At 56.3% G+C, this 18,007-nt stretch overlaps 2 protein-coding genes across 7 annotated transcripts in view; one reads left to right on the forward strand and one right to left on the reverse strand.

Moving 5' to 3' along the window:
* The first annotated feature begins 4,948 nt into the window (after positions 1-4,948).
* CHPF2 (chondroitin polymerizing factor 2) lies at positions 4,949-12,645 on the forward strand. 2 transcript variants are annotated; one of them, XM_047847039.1, is made up of 6 exons: positions 4,949-6,753; positions 7,188-7,752; positions 8,344-8,526; positions 9,230-11,050; positions 11,410-11,559; positions 11,813-12,645. In XM_047847039.1, the coding sequence occupies exons 1-4, from the start codon at positions 6,467-6,469 to the stop codon at positions 10,535-10,537; spliced, it is 2,343 nt and encodes a 780-aa protein (XP_047702995.1). In that variant the 5' UTR covers positions 4,949-6,466; the 3' UTR covers positions 10,538-11,050; positions 11,410-11,559; positions 11,813-12,645. The 2 variants fall into 2 exon arrangements, with proteins under 2 accessions (XP_047702995.1, XP_047702988.1); XM_047847032.1 differs by having other exon boundaries at positions 9,230-11,559.
* Positions 10,822-18,007, reverse strand: part of SMARCD3 (SWI/SNF related, matrix associated, actin dependent regulator of chromatin, subfamily d, member 3) — a 30,302-nt gene continuing 23,116 nt past the window's right edge. For 4 of the 5 annotated variants that reach the window (XM_047847059.1, XM_047847069.1, XM_047847079.1 and 1 more), the window contains 12 exons: positions 16,896-17,107; positions 15,123-15,165; positions 14,160-14,282; positions 13,917-14,039; positions 13,570-13,665; positions 13,297-13,398; positions 12,908-13,069; positions 12,114-12,211; positions 11,832-11,967; positions 11,431-11,553; positions 11,210-11,311; positions 10,822-11,009 (listed from right to left, as the gene is read on the reverse strand). In XM_047847059.1, the coding sequence (XP_047703015.1) occupies positions 10,956-11,009; positions 11,210-11,311; positions 11,431-11,553; positions 11,832-11,967; positions 12,114-12,211; positions 12,908-13,069; positions 13,297-13,398; positions 13,570-13,665; positions 13,917-14,039; positions 14,160-14,282; positions 15,123-15,165; positions 16,896-17,107 (1,374 nt within the window). In that variant the 3' untranslated portion in view covers positions 10,822-10,955. Of the gene's footprint in view, positions 11,010-11,209; positions 11,312-11,430; positions 11,554-11,831; positions 11,968-12,113; positions 12,212-12,907; positions 13,070-13,296; positions 13,399-13,569; positions 13,666-13,916; positions 14,040-14,159; positions 14,283-15,122; positions 15,166-16,895; positions 17,108-17,410; positions 17,740-18,007 lie in introns of those variants that run through there. The other variant, XM_047847089.1, reaches the window with a different exon arrangement.

An 18,007-nucleotide genomic window follows, 5' to 3' on the forward strand; every position in this document is an offset into this window, starting at 1 on the left:
ATTCATTCAAGCACCTAGCCTCCTGGGAGCACTGTTGACCATATGCCTCCCTCTCCCAGCCTCATTAAAACACGTGGTTACAAGCAGGTTACAGGTTACAGAGAACTAACATTTATTATGCTCTTACATCTATGCTATCCCATTTAATCCCCCCAATAAATTCTGAGGTGGGTATTATTACCATTTTGCAGATTAGAAATGAAAGCACAGAGCTGTTAATAAAACAACACTGCTGGTAGGAGACAGTACCAGGATTTAAGGCTGGAATCTTCTGGTCCCAGAAATTCAGCTTTGTAAAATGGCTTGGGCTGGCCAGAGAAAGGCAAACTAGCTACTTCTCTGAAGCCACCTGCATAGCAACCAATCACATCCATGATTTCCCATTATCAACAGTTGCTGGGCAGAGTCTCCCCCGGCACAGCAAGAGTGGCTTAGAAAAATTATTGGCCACTTAGGAGGAGTTCTGCCATTCGCATGGAAGGGCTGGATCTCTTTCAGGGAACAGACCTGGGGATGGGTGGGGGGAAATTGGGAAAATGGGAGGGAGAGTCAGAGAGAGATGTGGGTAGAGAGGAGAAAAGAAGAACTGCCAAGTATGAAATATCACAGAAGGTCAGTGCTGGAAGCAAAAACATTTGGTCCGACTCTCTCTAAAATATGAAGAAACAGGGGTACGTGCTGGCTCTGTTTATGGAATGTGCAACCCTTGATCTTGAGGTCATGAGTTCAAACTCCATACTGGGTGTAGAGCCTGCTTAAAAAAATTGAAAAATAAACTATGAAGAAACTGAGACCCAACGAAGGAAATATCTCATCCAGAACTACCTAGAAACTTAGTAACTGAGAAGGGTCTGGAACTATGTTGTTCGATGTGTTAGACAGTAGCCACATGTAGCTATGGAGCACTTGAAATGCGACTAGTCCGAATTGAGATGTTCTATAAGTGTAAAATGATCATTAATTTCAAAGAGCGTGCGTGGATACAAAGGAGGCAAGGATATGCAGTGGGGAAAAGACTGTCTCCAACAAATGGTGTTGGGGAAAGTGGAAAGCTACATAAAAAAAGGAGGAGGAGGAGGAGGGGGAGGAGAAGGACCACTTTCTTAAACTATACACAAAAATAAACTCAAAATGGGTTAAAGACCTAAATGTAAGACCTGAAACCATAAAATTCCTAGAAGAAAACATAGGCAGTAATCTCTTTGACATTAGCCATCGAAACATTTTTCTAGATAGGTCTCTTTCAGCAAGAGAAACAAAAAGCAAAACTAAACAATTGAGACTATACCAAAAAAGAAAGATTCTGCACAGCAAAGGAAACCATAAACAAAACAAAAGACAACCCACCGAATGAGAGATTTGTAAATGATATATCCAATAAGGGGTTAGTATCCAAAATATGTAAAGAACTTACAAAACTCAACACCAAAAAAGCCCCAAATCCAATTTTGAAAATGGGCAGAAGACACGAGCAGATATTTTCGCAAAGAAAATGGCCAGCGGACACATGAAAAGATGCTTAACATCGCTAATCACCAGGGAAATTCAAATCAAAACCACAATGCGATATCACCTCCCATTTGTCAGAATGCCTAAAATCAAAAGGATAAAAAACAACAAATGTTGGTGAGGATGTGGAGAAAAAGGGATCCTCATGCACTGTTGATGGCAATGCAAACTGGTGCAGCCACTCTGGAAAACAGTATGGAGTTTCCTCAAAACATTAAAAATAGAATTACCATATGATTTAATAATTCCACTATTGGGTATTTACCTAAGGAAAATGAAAACCCTAATTTGAAAAGATACATGCACCTCTATGTTTACTGCAACATTATTTACAATAGCCAAGTTATGGAAGCAATGCCAAGTACCCATTGATAAATGGATGGGTAAAGAAAATGTGATATGTACACACACACACACACACACACACACACACACACACACACAGTGGAATATTACTCAGCCATAAAAAGAATGAAATCTTGGGGCGCCTGGGTGGTTCAGTCGGTTGAGCCTCCGACTTCGGCTCAGGTCATGATCTCACAGTTCGTGAGTGTGAGCCCCGCGTCGGGCTCTGTGCTGACAGCTCGGAGCCTGGAGCTGCTTCCGATTCTGTGTCTCCCTCTCTCTGACCCTCCCCTATTTACGCTCTGTCTGTCTCTGTCTCAAAAATAAATAAACATTAAAAAAAATTTTTAAAAAAGAATGAAATCTTGCCATTTGCAACAACATGGATGGAGCTAGAGGATATAATGTTAACTGAAGCAAGTAAGTCAGAGAAAGACACAGCATAGCACATGATTTCACTCGTGTGGAATTTGAGAAACAAATGATCAAAGAAAAAAAAGAGACAAACAAAAAACAGACTCAACTACAGAGAACAAACTGATGGTATTCAGAGGGGAGAGGGGTGCAGGGGTGAGTGAAATAGGTGATGGAGATTAAGAGTACACTTATAATGAGTACTGAGTAATGTATACAATTGTTAAATCACTATTTTGCACACCTGAGACTCATATAACAATAAATGTTAGTTATACTGGAATTAAAAATAAAACAAGAAAGATTGCATGTGAAAAAAAAAGTAAAATATCTCAATTTGTTATATTGATTACAGGTTGAAATAATATTTTGATCTATTTAATAATATATATTATTAAAATTAATGTCACTTCTTTTTGTTTTAAAAAATGTGACTGCTAGAAAATTTAAAACTACATATATGGTTCACATTATATTTCTGTTGGACAACACTGGTCTGGAATCTGTATCTTCCAGCTTCAAGGTGAGCATCCCTACTCTGCTTCCCAGAGTCTATTCTAACAAATCATTCACTTACCACCTATTAAGTGTCAGTTGTTCAGGGGAGATCAAATTGCAGACTACTTGAGGAGAAAACTGAAAACAGTAAAGGATAACAAATGCTGGTAACTCCTATTTTATGTATTTCCTAGAATGGTGGTCCTTAACTCTACCAGCCCCAATGTTGCCTTTTAATAGCAAACTTTTTAAAAAAAGTTTTTATTTATTTGAGAGGAAGGGAAAGAGAGAGAGTGTGTGTGGGAGGGACAGAGAGACAGAGGGGGAGAGAGCATCTCAAGCAGGCTGCTCACTGTCAGCACAGAGCCCGATGAGGGGTTCGAACCCATAAACAGAGATCATGACCTGAGCCGAAACCAAGAGTCCGACGCTAAACTGACTGAGCCGCCCAGGTGCTTCACCATAACGGAAGAAAGAAAAGGAAATCCTTTCCAATAATTGTTATTTCAGTATGCTAGAAAACATAGTCATATATTTGTACCTGTACATAGGATCACCTTGAGTGTGACAGCACAAATGCATACAGAACACCATGAGTGATGTTACTGTGATATAGTTCTCCAAAACTGTGACTTTTTAAAAACATTTTTTAATGTTTTATTTATTTTTGAAAGAGAGACAGAGTGTGGGTGGGGGAGGGGCAGAGAGAGGGAGACACAGAATCGGAAGCAGGCTCCAGGCTCTGAGCTGTCAGCACAGAGCCCAACACGGAGCTCAAACTGACCAGCCTGGAGCTCAGGACCTGAGCTGAAGTCGGATGCTTAAGGAACTGAACCACCCAGGCGCCCCTCCAAAATAGTAACTGCTTAGTAAATTCCTGAATGAAACAAAGTACTAGCTTCTATTTACGTGATAGTTACATTGCTTGAAAATTCAGCACGTTACAACCCTGCAAAATCACTTTGTTTCCATATATATAACACAGGCTCAAGGATTAATTATAACTTTTTTTTTTTTTTCACTTACATGAATCTTTAGAAGGACATTTGAAAGCTGTGTGGGGCAGATGAGTCATGCATGACACTGTCCTACAACGTGCAGCATATCTAGCACTCTTTTTTTTTTTTAATTTTTAAAGTTTTTATTTATTTTTGAGAAAGAGAGTGAGCAGGGGAGGGGCAGAGAGAGAGGAAGACACAGAATCCGAAGCAGACTCCAAGCTCTGAGCTGTCAGCACAGAGCCCCATGTGGGGCTCGAACTCACGAGCCCTGAGATCATGACCTGAGCCCAAGTCGGAGACTCAACCAACTGAGCCACCCAGGTGCCCCTGGGATACCCAGCATTCTTGGCTCCCCAACCCCCCCCTACCCCCCCCCCCCCCCCCCCCCGCCAAATCATATGACAAGATTGTCCCCGTCCACCTGCAAATTGCCTATTAGGAATGTTCCATCCTGGCTGGGAACCCGCGGTGGTCCTTTGAAGGCCTTGCCTGCCCTCCGGCCTCCCCTGGCGCTGGCCTCCCCAGTTCTTCTCTACGGTACTAGCTTTCGTCTTTCAGCGCCTGTGCGCTCTGCTCTTTGCCCAGAAAACTCTCCACTTTTTGTCTGGGTAACACACTGACTCTTTGGATCTCAGCGTTCCCGAACTCCCAGTCTAATTTAATTCCTTTTGTCAGGCTTTTCCACTGGGCTCTACTTTCTGCAATGGTACCTGTGCCAGGTTGAGATTTCTACCGAAGCGCCTATTTTCGGTACGACAGTGTGTGTTTCATCCTTGTCTCGCTCAACTCTCAGCTCCCTGAGGGCAGGGACCACGCCCACCTCTCCACCGCTGGTTCACTCCGTACTTACAACGACGGCCTGCAACTTAGTAGGCAGACAACAAACATTTCTGTAATAACGGGGAGAAGTCGAGGAGGAGGCAGGGGCGCGCCCATGGAGGAGGAGGAGGGCATTTTTTCCCCCAAGGCAGGTAACAGTGGAGGTTGAAGACGTGGGGCACCTTCCAGGCCACTCGTATCGGCGTCCGTGGAACGCACGCTCGCTCTTGGGGGCGGGTGCCTGGCCGGGCGGACACGTCACCCGCACCGCGGCTGCGCACTGCGAGGAGTGGGGCGGGGAGACCACCGAGACGGCGGAGGCGGAGCGAGCGACCGGATGCGGTCACCATAGAGACCGGGACTGACGGCGAGCGGAAGAGGAAGGCGCGGGCCGGGCTGTGAGGTGGCAGCGGCTGCAGCGGCGGAGCCGGCGCCTCGGTTGGGCACTGGGGTTTGTTCCCCTTTCCCCGCCCTTCCCCCTGCGGGGGCCACAGGGGCGCCGCTTCCGAGGACAGGAGCAGGTCCCACTCCCGCGCCCTCGTCCCTGCTCCCCCCAGGACGGTCCTGGCCGCGTGGACCACACCTGGGCCGCCTTTACCGGTCCGCCGCCTCCCCCCCCGGCGGGCCTCGGGGTGTGCCTGCTCTCCTTCATCCGCTGGCGCAGGCAGGGCCTTTGCCCCGCCGACGGGCCTGGTAACGGGGTCTTTGCCCTCCGGTCCCAGCCGCGAACCTGCATTGCCTCCGCCGGAACAAACCCAGCCGAGTCCCCCAGCCCCTCCTCGACAGTTCCGTGACGCAGCCGGTTTTATTTCTGTTTGGAGACTAACAGCTAAAACTCGCTTTGGGCCTTCTTTCCAGGGCTGGAGCTGGTCTCTGATCGCTGAGAAGCAGATAGAGCAGGGGGTCTGGTCCTTGGCAGAGGTCACTTCCCAAGCCAGCCGAGCCTCCGTTTGCTTTTGCAGGAGCCGTGTGTTGTCTCTAGCTTCTCATCTCCCCACTTTGGTTTGGCTTGGGGCCCTGGGTCCCTGGTAAAACCAGACACCGAATTGCTCTTACACAGCCAGAGTCACCGTCATTTGCTCGTCGTCTCTTCACAGAGGAAGGTGGGCAGCACCAGCCTCTCAGCAGCTGGGATTCAGAGAAGGATGCCCTGCAAAATGGCTCCATCAGCCATTGTGCTCCTCTGAGAGGCTCTCCGTGCTGATTCAGCGTATCTGTCCACCTCACTTGGGTGGGCAGAACTGTGCACCATGGCAGTGGCTCCTGACCACTCCCAACTGGGAGGAGGGGTTACTCTAGCTGTGTGTTTCCGTAACACTCAGGAGTAGGGTAGGGAGAGGCCCTTAACCCTTCCCTTGGGCTCGCCTTCAATAGCTAGTCGGCACCCTCTTTGGTACATTGAGTGAGCAACGTGCCCCCAGCCAGGGGCCCTTTGACAAAGGCCTACCGACACAGGCTGTTGGAGTTGAGGCTGTTATTTTGATGGAGCATGCCTTTGGCCCCAGCCCCTTCTTTACTCGCTTCTGCTGTCTCCACTTAGATCCAGTCTACAGATGCATGTAGTCCTTCTTTCTGGGTTAGATTTGGCAGGATTGAGTTTTGTTTCCTCGTCATTATGGAAGACAGACCATAAGCACATTAGTGGGTGAAATTGACTCTAATACTTACTGCCATTTAGACGAAGGGTTAAATCCGGCACCTTGAGGACTGGAGCCCAGGCATATGCTTCCTGGGGATGCTGGGCCTGGCAGCAGTCCTGGCAACCTTGCTGTGTCGTTGACCTCATTGACCCCAGGCTTCCTGGATAAAACCATACGCCTACTACTGGCCCGACACCCATCAACCTACTGATTGATCCTTGAGGCGGTCCCCTCCGGGGCATGCACGTGGCAGGGCCTGCCACCATGCGCCTGAGTTCCCTGTTGGCTCTGCTGCGACCAGCGCTGCCCCTCATCCTCGGGCTGTCTCTGGGGTGCAGCCTGAGCCTCTTGCGGGTTTCCTGGATCCAGGGTGAGGGAGAAGATCCCTGTGTAGAGGCCGTGGGGGAACCAGGAGTGCCACATAATCCAGACTCCAGAACTGGACTCGACCAAAGTGATGAAGACTTCAAACCCCGGATTGTCCCTTACTACAGGGATCCCAACAAGCCCTACAAGAAGGTGCTCAGGTGAGAGCTATGTGTGTACGTAGCCCCCAGACCCCACTTGAGCGCTGCTCTAAGTCCTTGTCTCTGCCTTCGCTGGTAATCACTGTTAGGCTCCCAGAGCAATTGTTTGCCTTATTACCCATCATGATTTGTTTCTATTTTTCCCTTCTCAGGTCTAAGAAGGTCTCACTCATTGGTGTTAAGTTAGTGTTGGATGTTTTTTAAACGGGGCAGGAATCACGTCTAACCGTCTAATCTATCCTTAGACCCGTCCCCAAATGAATTCCAGTGTCAGCGGACGCTCATTGTAGTAGCTCATTAATGTTAGTGAGGAGGTGTCTCTCTCCTCTTTTCTCAACCCCAACCCACTCATTACTAGAGGGATGTGTATGCTGGGCAGACTGGGCTCCTAAAGATATAAGGAGTTGACCCCTGGCATGCTGGTCCCTCCGCAGGACTCGGTACATCCAGACGGAGCTGGGCTCTCGGGAGCGGTTGCTGGTGGCTGTCCTGACTTCCCGGGCCACCCTGTCCACTCTGGCTGTGGCCGTCAACCGCACGGTGGCCCACCACTTCCCTCGATTATTGTACTTCACGGGGCAGCAGGGGGCCCGGACTCCTGCGGGCATGCAGGTGGTATCTCACGGGGACGAACGGCCGGCCTGGCTCATGTCAGAGACCCTGCGCCACCTTCACACACACTTTGGGGCCGACTACGACTGGTTCTTCATCATGCAGGATGACACGTATGTCCAGGCCCCCCGCCTGGCAGCCCTTGCTGGCCACCTCAGCATCAACCAAGACCTGTACTTGGGCCGAGCGGAGGAGTTTATCGGCGCCGGCGAGCAGGCTCGGTACTGCCATGGGGGCTTTGGCTACCTGTTGTCACGGAGTCTCCTGCTCCGATTGCGGCCACATCTGGATGGCTGCCGAGGAGACATTCTCAGTGCCCGTCCCGATGAGTGGCTCGGCCGCTGCCTCATCGACTCTCTAGGCATCGGCTGTGTCTCGCAGCACCAGGTGACAGCCCTTTCGAGTCAATCTTGGCCCCTGACAGTTGGTAGTGGCTGAGCGATTGGTCTCCGGGGTGGCTGCGGCTGGCTCCTTCCCAGCAGCACGTTGGGGTTTTGTCCTTCCTAGCCGCCGACCCTGGCTAGAACCCCGGGGCCGTCAAAGGTGGCATCTTGCCGGGGACCCTCTGAGCAAGGTAGAAAGGTGCCCCTCCTCGCCAGCTCCTCCCATCACCCCCCCCCCCCCCGCCGCCCTTCACCCCCTCCTCTGACACATGCACAGTCGTAAGCGATCTGGGAATGTCCTAGAGATGGCCACTGTCACAGGGAGTACAGTAAACCAGAGTAGTGGGAGTCCTTGCTGGCTCATGCCTTTCGTTTCCTGGAAGCAGTGGGGTCCTTCTTTAATTGCCTACCTAACATTCTTTTTTCCCGAATCCAGTAGCAAGACTAAGGCCAAGTTTCAGGGAACACCGGAATGAGCTCCTGCTCTCCGTCGTGATGGCGGCAGTAAAAAGCATGAATGCTGAGTTCGGTTAAGCGTGGTTGGGACGGGCAGCCCTCCGTGTGTGGCACTGATTGGTCTGATTGGTCCCTTTAGGGGCAGCAGTATCGTTCCTTTGAGCTGGCCAAAAATAGGGACCCTGAGAAGGAGGGGAGCTCGGCTTTCCTGAGTGCCTTCGCAGTGCACCCTGTCTCCGAGGGAACCCTCATGTACAGGCTCCATAAACGCTTCAGCGCTCTGGAGCTGGAGCGGGCGTACAGCGAAATAGAGCAACTGCAGGTGAGCCCGGGCCCACGGCTGGAGGTCGGGGGGCTTCAGGCGTCCGGGGTCACAGTGAGCAGGCAGCTGAGAGGGGAGGCTGGCGGGGTGGAAGGGTGAAACAACTCCAAGGAGAAGGGACCCTCGGGGACCCAGGTCACTTGTGAGATAAGCCCCTGGTTCGACTTGGATGTGGTTAAAAGTGTTTGCAGGCGAACTATGAGAAGCAGGGCTCGGTATAGCACTTAGACACGATCACTTCAGCTTCTCTCCAGTTGTGCCTCTCCACCGGAGGAGCGGAAGCCCAGGAAGCCCTAAATCTCTAGCACTGTCCTTCAGAAGCCCAAGGGTAGATGTGGAAGAACCCTCCAGTTGATTGTGGGGAGTGGGGGGTGTCAGAGGTGGCATACAGGTGAAAGCCAAGGTTCCATTACGAAGAGGACGTACTCTGGGCCTGGAGAGAAAGGCTGCGAGCTTTAATCTCTGCAAAAGCACATTTCCCACCGCTTCCTTCTCACAGCAGCTGTGTAAGGTGCGTTATGATCCCTATGCTTTCTGCGTTTCACAGACAAGGACAGAAAGAACGAGGAATTGAGCGGTTAGCCAAGGGGGCACCTCACTAAGTGTTGACAGAGTCAGGACAGAGCTCCAAAGCCAGGACGCTGGAACCTGGCTGGGTTCTGACGACCTAGAGGGCACTAACTGTGCATCCCTCCCACCCTAGGCTCAGATCCAGAACCTGACCGTGCTGACCCCCGAGGGCGAGGCAGGGCTGAGCTGGCCCATTGGGCTCCCGGCCCCTTTCACCCCACACTCTCGATTTGAGGTGCTGGGCTGGGACTACTTCACGGAGCAGCATACCTTCTCCTGCGCAGATGGGTCCCCCAAGTGCCCGCTGCAGGGGGCGAGCAGGGCGGACGTGGGTGACGCCGTGGAGACGGCCCTGGAGCAGCTGAATCGGCGCTATCAGCCCCGCCTGCGCTTCCAGAAGCAGCGGCTGCTCAACGGGTACCGGCGCTTCGACCCGGCGCGGGGCATGGAGTACACCCTGGACCTGCTGCTGGAGGCCGTGACGCAGCGCGGGCACCGGCGGGCCCTGGCCCGCAGGGTCAGCCTGCTGCGGCCCCTGAGCCGGGTGGAAATCCTGCCCATGCCCTACGTCACCGAGGCCACCCGCGTGCAGCTGGTGCTGCCACTCCCGGTGGCCGAAGCCGCTGCCGCCCTCGCTTTCCTCGAGGCCTTTGCAGCCAGTGTTCTGGAGCCGCGAGAGCACGCGCTGCTCACCCTGTTGCTGGTCTACGGACCTCGGGACGGTGGCCGGGGGGCCCCGGACCCATTTCTCGGGGTGAAGGCCGCGGCGGCTGAGTTAGAGCGGCGGCACCCCGGGACAAGGCTGGCCTGGCTCGCCGTGCGCGCGGAGGCCCCTTCCCAGGTGCGGCTCATGGACGTGGTCTCTAAGAAGCACCCCGTGGACACGCTTTTCTTCCTCACCACCGTGTGGACCAGGCCGGGGCCCGAAGTCCTCAACCGCTGCCGCATGAATGCTATCTCCGGCTGGCAGGCCTTCTTCCCAGTGCATTTCCAGGAGTTCAACCCTGCCCTGGCACCACAGAGATCTCCCGCGGGGCCCCCGGGGGCTGGCCCCGACCCCCCGTCCCCTCCCGGTGCCGACCCTTCCCGGGGGGCTCCCGTAGGAGGCAGGTTTGACCGGCAGGCTTCCGCGGAGGGTTGCTTCTACAACGCCGACTACCTGGCGGCCCGAGCCCGCCTGGCCGGGGAACTGGCAGGCCAGGAAGAGGAGGAAGCCCTGGAGGGGCTGGAGGTGATGGATGTTTTCCTCCGGTTCTCAGGGCTCCACCTCTTCCGGGCCGTGGAGCCAGGGCTGGTGCAGAAGTTCTCCCTGCGAGACTGCAGCCCCCGGCTCAGCGAGGAGCTCTATCACCGCTGCCGCCTCAGCAACCTGGAGGGGCTGGGGGGCCGCGCCCAGCTCGCCATGGCTCTGTTCGAGCAGGAGCAGGCCAACAGCACCTAGCGCGCCCCGGGCCCAGCCCCTCTGTGGAGTTCCCCTCTCTGCCGCAGCCCCGGGAAGGGCAAGGCAAGATGGACGGACAGATGGAGAGCTTGTTGCTGTATTTTTTTTTTTTTTTTAATAAGAAAACGTTATTAAAAGTGTCTTCTGCCAAACTGTTTTTAGGTCTAGGGGAAATGGAGTCAGGAGGAGAATCTGAGGGAGGGGGTAGGGAGGCTTCCCAGAGGGACCCGCCGCCTTCCCCCTTGTCCTTCCTCCCCGGTTGCCAATGACACACGAGGCTGCTCTCAGATGCATGAGCTTTAATCATTCCCCTGCCTCACCCGGAAGGCGTCAGAGGGGCGATGGCAGAGCCCGGGGGCAGGGCAGGCCCGGCCCAGAGGCCCTCGGTGGTGCTCCTGGTGCTCCTCCGCAGGGGCTCCTAGGTGGTGCGCACGACCAGCGACTGCTCCAGCTCCTGCCGGCGCTGCTGGATCTTTAGAGAAATAAGAGTACTGGCAGGTTACGCTGTTGCTGGTGAGTGACAGGACAGTCCCAGCCACCCAGCCACCCTGGAAGAGCCTTTGGGAGCAGGGAGGGCTCCTCTGTGGTGAGGGGGTTGGTAGAAGTGGCTGAGAAGCGGGACTTCTCTTGCAGTGAGAGGGGGAGGCCTGAGGGACATGGGCCCCTCCACACCTTGCAGTAGAAATAGCGGCTGACGGCTTCCTGGGACCAGGGCTGGTGGTAAAACTCAGCCCGGCGCTCCTCCTCAGGGTTGCCTGCCACGTCCGTCATCACCTGGGAGGAAGCGACGGGGTCAGCCCTGAGCCCGGACCCCCTCCGGCCCGCGTGTGACAACATTTATTGTCTTCCCAATATGCTTGTCTTCCATCCAGTGCTCCCTGAGTCCCCTTCACCTTGAGGTCCCGGCTCTGGGAGCGGAGCAGGTCTTGGATGTAGCCTTTGGGGTCTCTGGAGAAGCTTAGCATGAAGTCCCTCTGGATCTTGAGCTGGTTTATGGACTCAATCGTCTCATGGATCTGCAGGTAGAAAGACAGACGCTTTCACCTGGCCATGGGGATGTGGGGGAGGCGGGAAGGGGGGGGATTTGCTGCGTCCCTTTGAAGGACAGTCCCTCAGGTCCCTGACGCCTCTGCAGCCCCAGAGAATGGGGGATGGGCAGAGCTCCGAGTAGCGAGGGGAGGGCCACGTGCCCCCCCCCCCCCCAATCTCTCCATGGGCCTATGCTCTCGTCTGTTGTCTGTATTTTGTCATTTCCGGGTTAATGTCCCACTCCAGCTCTGGGCTCGGGCCCCACCTTACTGTCCAGAGCGCTGATCTCCTGCTGGTTGGCCGTGGACAGAAGGAAGCTGCTCATCTGTCCCTTCAGGGGCTCCTCCACCTCCACATCAATGTCATAGCACGCCGTCTTCTTCTGGTCCGACGGGTCCACGCTGCCAGGGAAGTCCAGGCCTTGGTGTCCGTGCTGCTGCCACAGAGGCCAGGGGCCCCAGGGGCAGACTGGTGGGGGGTGGGGGTGGGGAGAGGGAGGGCAGGACGGCAATGACTCCCTGGGCTGAGGAGCAAGCTGGGGCCTCACCTGATGACGTGGTTGATGACAATTGGGTCAGGGGGCAACAGCAGAGCTGTGAGGCGCTGGGGAATCTCAGAAAACTTCAGCCGGGGGCAATCAAAAATCTGAAGTAGGAGAGAGGGAGAGAGAGAGAGAGAGACACCACTCTCGTCTGCTTGAAAAGAGCAGAACTACAGTCCTAGAGCCTTCCATTCTGGGAAGGCAACGCTATGAGCCAGTCTAACTCCTCTCCTGGGGCCGGGACTAAGGTGTCTGGGGGTGGAGTGCGGACACAGAGGTGGGTGGGGGCCGTGCAGTGGTTGGAAGCATGGGCCCTGGGCCGGGGGCCGTGGTGCAAATCCTGCCTCTTCCCATTAACAGTGCAACCTTGAGCCCGTCCCCTAAATTCGGGGGCCTCGGTGTCTTCATCTCTAAAGCGGGTATGGTCATGGTACCTGTCTGCCAGGGCGGCTGTGAGGACCAAATGTGATCCACGTTAAGTGCCCGCGAGCATGCCTGGCACATGGCGAGTGCTCAATAAACACCAACTGTTACTTTGCTCCTCGAGTTTATCTGCTGTGTTTATTCAAAAAGTAGTATTAACAATAATCTCTACTTTGGTAGAGCCTGGATCCGGGACTAGAGCCCAGGGCCCCTAACTCCAAGTGCCAAGACTATCATATTCCCCAAACTGTTGGCCTCTTAACGTTCCTGGCTTGGTTAAATCTAGAAGTGTGTGCGAGCGTTGCCTTAGTAAAGGCACTTCCCCTACTGGTGCCTCTGCCTGCTCCCCACACCCCTGCGGTCAGGAGAGAGGGTACCTGCTGGAAATATTTGTCCCCGTTGATGTATTCCTTGTCATGTGAGTCCTGCAGCCTGTTGGTTTTCACATACTGCCACAGGGCCTGCACGATGGCGGAGCGGCTCTGTGTGTGCAACCCCAGCAGCCGGGCCAAGCGGGGATCCAGTTTGAATTGGGGAGGCTGAGAAAAGATGGCCATGAAAATTAAATGAGAGAGAGGAAGTGGAAAGAGCTCAAGGCCAGGCAGCCTGGGGCCGGCGGGGACGTGGTGATTGGGCCCTAGGAAGGATGTTTCTGGAGAAGGTGAGGCAAGGAAGAGAACGGGGTCTCCCAGGGAACACTCCGAAGACAAAGGGCATGGGGGGCCCGAGGGCCTCATGGCAGGGGGGTAGGGGTGGGGGCAGAGACCTGGTAGTCCAGCATGAGAAGCAGCGTGCATCGTACGCTCAGGTCCCCCGGCCTCTTCACCTGGAAGCCGTCCGTCTCCTGGGTCGTGGGTGTGCGGTGCCACTGCCCGGGGCGGAGGCGGGGAGAGGGGGGAGAGCTGGGTCACCTCTGAGGCCCATCTGGGGCGGGGGGGCCAGGGTCCCAGGGTGGTCCCTGGCCCACATCTGTGCGGCCGGTGAGACCGTTGTCTGTGGAAAGGTGGCAGTTCCAGGGCAAAAGAGGTCTGGGTCTTACCTCAACTAGGTGGTTGTCAGGGCCATAAAGGTCTTTGTCCAGCTCAATGACCAAACTCTTGAAGAAGGAAGAGAACTTCCGCTTCTGCTTGCTGGGCTGTGGGAGAGGAACAGGGACCGTGGGGGCAGGACAGGGACTGTGGGGGCAGGATGCGTTGGGAACGGGTGGGGCTGGTCGGGTAGGGCGGCATGGTTAGAAGCAGGCCTCTGCCCCCAGAATGGCTCTTTAGGCCACCCACCCCTGGCCAGGGCTGACTCCCTAACCCATAGTGCCCACAGCTCGTTCTGTCCTCAGCTCGGCCCCATACCCACCCCAGGACACCTGGAGAGACCTGGGCCAGGACGTACGTCATCCAGGAGCTTCCCCTCCACCCGCAGCTCCCAGGAGGCGATGCTGCCATCGGAATCTTCAGCATCGGGCTTCGCAGGGTTAAACGTATTGGAGATATAAAGACGCAGCTTCCGCTTTTGCTGTAGAAATAAAGAGTGTAGTACAGAGCAAACGCCGCGTGTTCCCACTCCCGGGGCAGTCCCGCTCTCCGTTCTTACAACAGGGCCTAAAGCCCTCTTCCTGCCCCCAAATCAAGACACCTTCATCGGCCTCTTCAGAGCCTCTTGGATGTCCACCCGCTTCCGCATGATGGTTTGATCTAGTTTCCTCTCAAATGCCAGGAGGTCCATATAAGCCTGGGACTCGGGGACCAGCTCCCGGATCTGGAAGAGAAGGAGCGAGGGGCTCAGCCAACCTTGGAGGCTGACCGTGCTTGTCACGCGGTCCCAGGGTACGAAGAGCAAAGAGCGTCGAGGAGAGCTGGCCAGGCTCAGGGCACGGAACTTTGAGAGTGCAAACGGGGACTTCTCCCCGGGACTGCACATCCAGCAGAAAGGACCTGGACATCTAAGCATAAAAAAACGGCTTCTCCCTCTAGAGAGGTCCCTGCATTTCTTCACTAGGGGAGGCCAGAGCGGCCACGGAGCCCAGCCACTAGGGCCTCACCTCCTCATCCTTTCCCTTGTCACATGGCCTCTGGGCCTTCCTTGGGTGTCTGCAAAGTGGCTAGGACCCTGGGGTCCTTGGGACAGAGGACGTGGCTGCTTGCCTCTGCCCTGGTGCCTCACCTTGTCACTCCACCTGGCGTCTCAACCATAAGCCCCCACACCTAGCTTGGCTTGGGTTCACTTCTGATGCTTCCGCTCCCTCCACTCCTCTGCCAGCCTTTCGTCCCCTAGCTCTTGTGCCCTCTTTGTCCCACACCTTTATGTCCACGGACCCGCTGGAATTCAGTCCACTGCGCCCCCGGGGCCCAGGACGCTGCCCCCCCCTTCCCCCATGGCTCCGCCCCTTCCCTCTGCCCCACCCCCTCCCTCTGGCCAGGGAGCCCCACTTCTTAATGAGCTTTTTAAACAAACAGTGGAAGTGACTGGGCCGCTGCAGCTCTGCTCCTGAGGGGGGAGGGGAAGCAGCCCAGGGTGGGGAGGGGGGCGGTGGGGGGAGAGGAGGCAGAGCGGCAAAGGGCGGGGGGTGGGCTGGGGGCTGCTGTGAAAGGCACTCACCCTTTGAGGGAGGATTTTGTCAGCCATCTTCCTCCTCTTGGCACTGTACATTTTTTAAAGAAAAAACCAGGTTACCATGGCGACAGATCTGGGAGTAACGAGGCCACCTGCTAAATTATCCCGACATCTCCACCCGCCTAGCTGGGGTTCCCACAGCCCGCTTGTCCGCCCGCCCAAGGGGCGACGGCAGTGGGTCTGGCATGGCGCTAAGTCCTCTTGCGGGGAGCAGACGCGGTCCCGTCCCTTCTCTAGCCTGGGAGCCCCTTTCCACCCCACCACACCCGCAGGCCAGAGAAATTTAGACTTAGGAGGGGTGGGGGTGGGGGAGCTGCAAAAGTGTTTGAGAAAGGCTACAGAGGGGGAGGACAGAGGAGAGGGAGGAGGGATTCTGAGGACTTTCCCTTTCTGTGAAGCAGGGGTGCACAGTCCAAGGTGGCCTGAGCTCGGAGGGAGGGGACCGCCGACACGCTACCGCATCCCTGAAACAGGAGGTGAAGGCTGAGCTGGGGGGGGGGGGACTTGTACCCCTGGCACCCTGGGCTTGGAAGGGGCTTGACGGGCAGGGAGTGCTCATGCCCTTGGATCACCTGCCAACAGGCTCCAGAAACAGCCCCACAGGGATCCGGAGAGAGAGAGTGCTCTCTTGTGGGGCACGACTGTGGGCTGAACCTGGGGTGGCAGCGGGGACACGGACTCTTCCTGACCCGCTAGCTGCTTCTGATTCCCAAGAGCACCCCAGGAAATCCTTGGCGAGGTGAGATTAGAACTCAGCCCGGAGGACGGCTCCGTACTGCCCTTGCGTGGTGTTCACCACTGCCTCCTCCTGTCCAAAAACCTCTTCTAAGGCCAGGTAAGCACCTTTCACAAAAGGTCTGATTTGTTTTGAAGAAACGGTCTACGTGAAATTCTCCGTTCATACAAGACAAACCAGGAACGCGCGTACTGTGTAAGAGCATGATTCACGTTGCAAAAGAATTCATCATGGGATTCCTATAAATGGTGAATTTTCCTTGATGTGTAAAAAATATTTAATAATGAGGTAAGATCCGTATTACTCCTTTTATAGGACTCCATCTGGTGTGCAAAGGGAAGCATGTGTGTTTGGTTAAATAGTGAAACCCAGAGGGGCATCTCTCTTGCCAGACACCAGCAGGGGCTTTTGGGGTGACACCAGCTGGCTCAGACGGGGAAATGGGCTGGCCCCTGGCGATGAAGAGGCAGACCTGGTCCAGACGACGGATCGGGGCAGCTCTTTAGCCTCTGAGGCCCTAAGGATCACCTGAGAGCAGGACTGTGGGGAAGACCACCCACCCACAGGACAAATCCCCAGGCTCCACCCCCCTGGCCAGAGAGTCGCATTCAGAATATCTGGAGTGGGGCTTTTTAAACAGTCCAGCCAGGGGACCGAGGAAGGTGCCCTGGACAGCCACACTTGGAGGAACACAGTCCCTGAAGCTCAGCCCTCAGTCCTGCCGCCAGCCCCACCCCCACCCCGGAGACAGAAGCATCTCCCAGAACCTGGGGACGAGGGGTGGAGAGAGGGACCGAGCAGGTGACACGGCGGAGGGCGCGACGGCCGCGGCCTCCGCGCCTGCGGTGGGCACACAAAGGAACCAGACCAGTGCCCCCTCAGCCCACCTCCCCAGAGGGCATCCCACCGGGGACGGCCCGTCCCTCGCTGCCCGTTCTTCCTCGCTCCTTCCAGTCTCGCGCCTCACCCACCCCGTCCCTGGGGTCCCGTGGCCCGCCCCCTCCGCGCTGGGCCCCACTCACCTGCGGCTCCGCGCGGGGGCGGTGGGCACCGGCTGGCCCTGGCTCTGGGCCTGGCTCTGGCCGGGCGGGGGCGCTGCTCGCTTGCGGGCGGGCTCCATGCCCGCGGGGGCCAGGCCGGGTCGCACGGCGGGGCTGCCCATGTACGGGGAGCCCGGGGGGCCCATGGGCGCCCCCTGGTGGGGCATCCGGGCTCCAGACGGCATCCCGGGGCGCTGGGGGTGGGGTGGGGACGGAGGTGAAGCAGAAACGGGCGCCCGCCGCTCGGACCAGGGCCCCGGTTCCAGGCGCGGTGAGCCGCGTCTCTCCCACCCCGAGCCCCCCGGCCGGTGACCCTGATGCCGCCAGCGTGAGCGAGGGGTGGGAGGGGCAGGGGCGCCGCCACCGCGCGGCTCGGCGGAGGGGGCTTTGCGTCTCGCTGCAGGAAGCTAACTGAAGCCAGGCAACGGCACCGGGCATCGCCAGCCTCGGATTTGCGGAAGGTGCCGCGAAAATGAATATTAATGGCGCCTCTCAACCTTTTCAGCGGATGTTCACATCCACGCGCTCCTCTGCAAGACAGACTGAGGGGGGTCCTTCCATCCCCACTTGACGGATGAGGCAACCGTGGCTCAAGGAGAAAAGCGACCTAGCCAAGGTCACGCAGCTCCTCCCGGCAAAGGCGGCGCTGAACTGCCGTTTCCCGCGGGGGGCCGGGGCGGCTCGCTCTCCGCAGCCTCGTCTGGGTTCGAGGCCCGGCTCCCTGCTGGGACCTCTGGCCCCCCTTTCCACTCTGCTTCTCCGTCCACCCCCTGGGCTGTCCTGCCTCGCGCTCGCCCTCCCTCCCCATCGAAGCCAGCTCTTCTCTCTGGGCCCCTGCTTTTGGCCCCTCAGCCCCAACCCACACCCCCTTTGGCTGGTTCCAAGCCTCCACACCCAGGGGCTTGGAAGGCTTAGCCACCCCCACCCCCACCCCCACGCCCCATAATTTGCTCCCAAGGTGAAGGCTGGAGGCCACCGGAGGCAGTGAGGTCACACCCTGCCAGGATTCTAGGAGAGGACAGGAGGCAGCTGGGCTGGAGGTGGGCTGCCCAGAGGGCTTGGATAGCTCAAAGGCACTGGCATTTCCTCTTACA

The sequence above is a fragment of the Prionailurus viverrinus genome, chromosome A2, assembly GCF_022837055.1.
Source record: "Prionailurus viverrinus isolate Anna chromosome A2, UM_Priviv_1.0, whole genome shotgun sequence".
Lineage (NCBI taxonomy): Eukaryota > Metazoa > Chordata > Mammalia > Carnivora > Felidae > Prionailurus > Prionailurus viverrinus.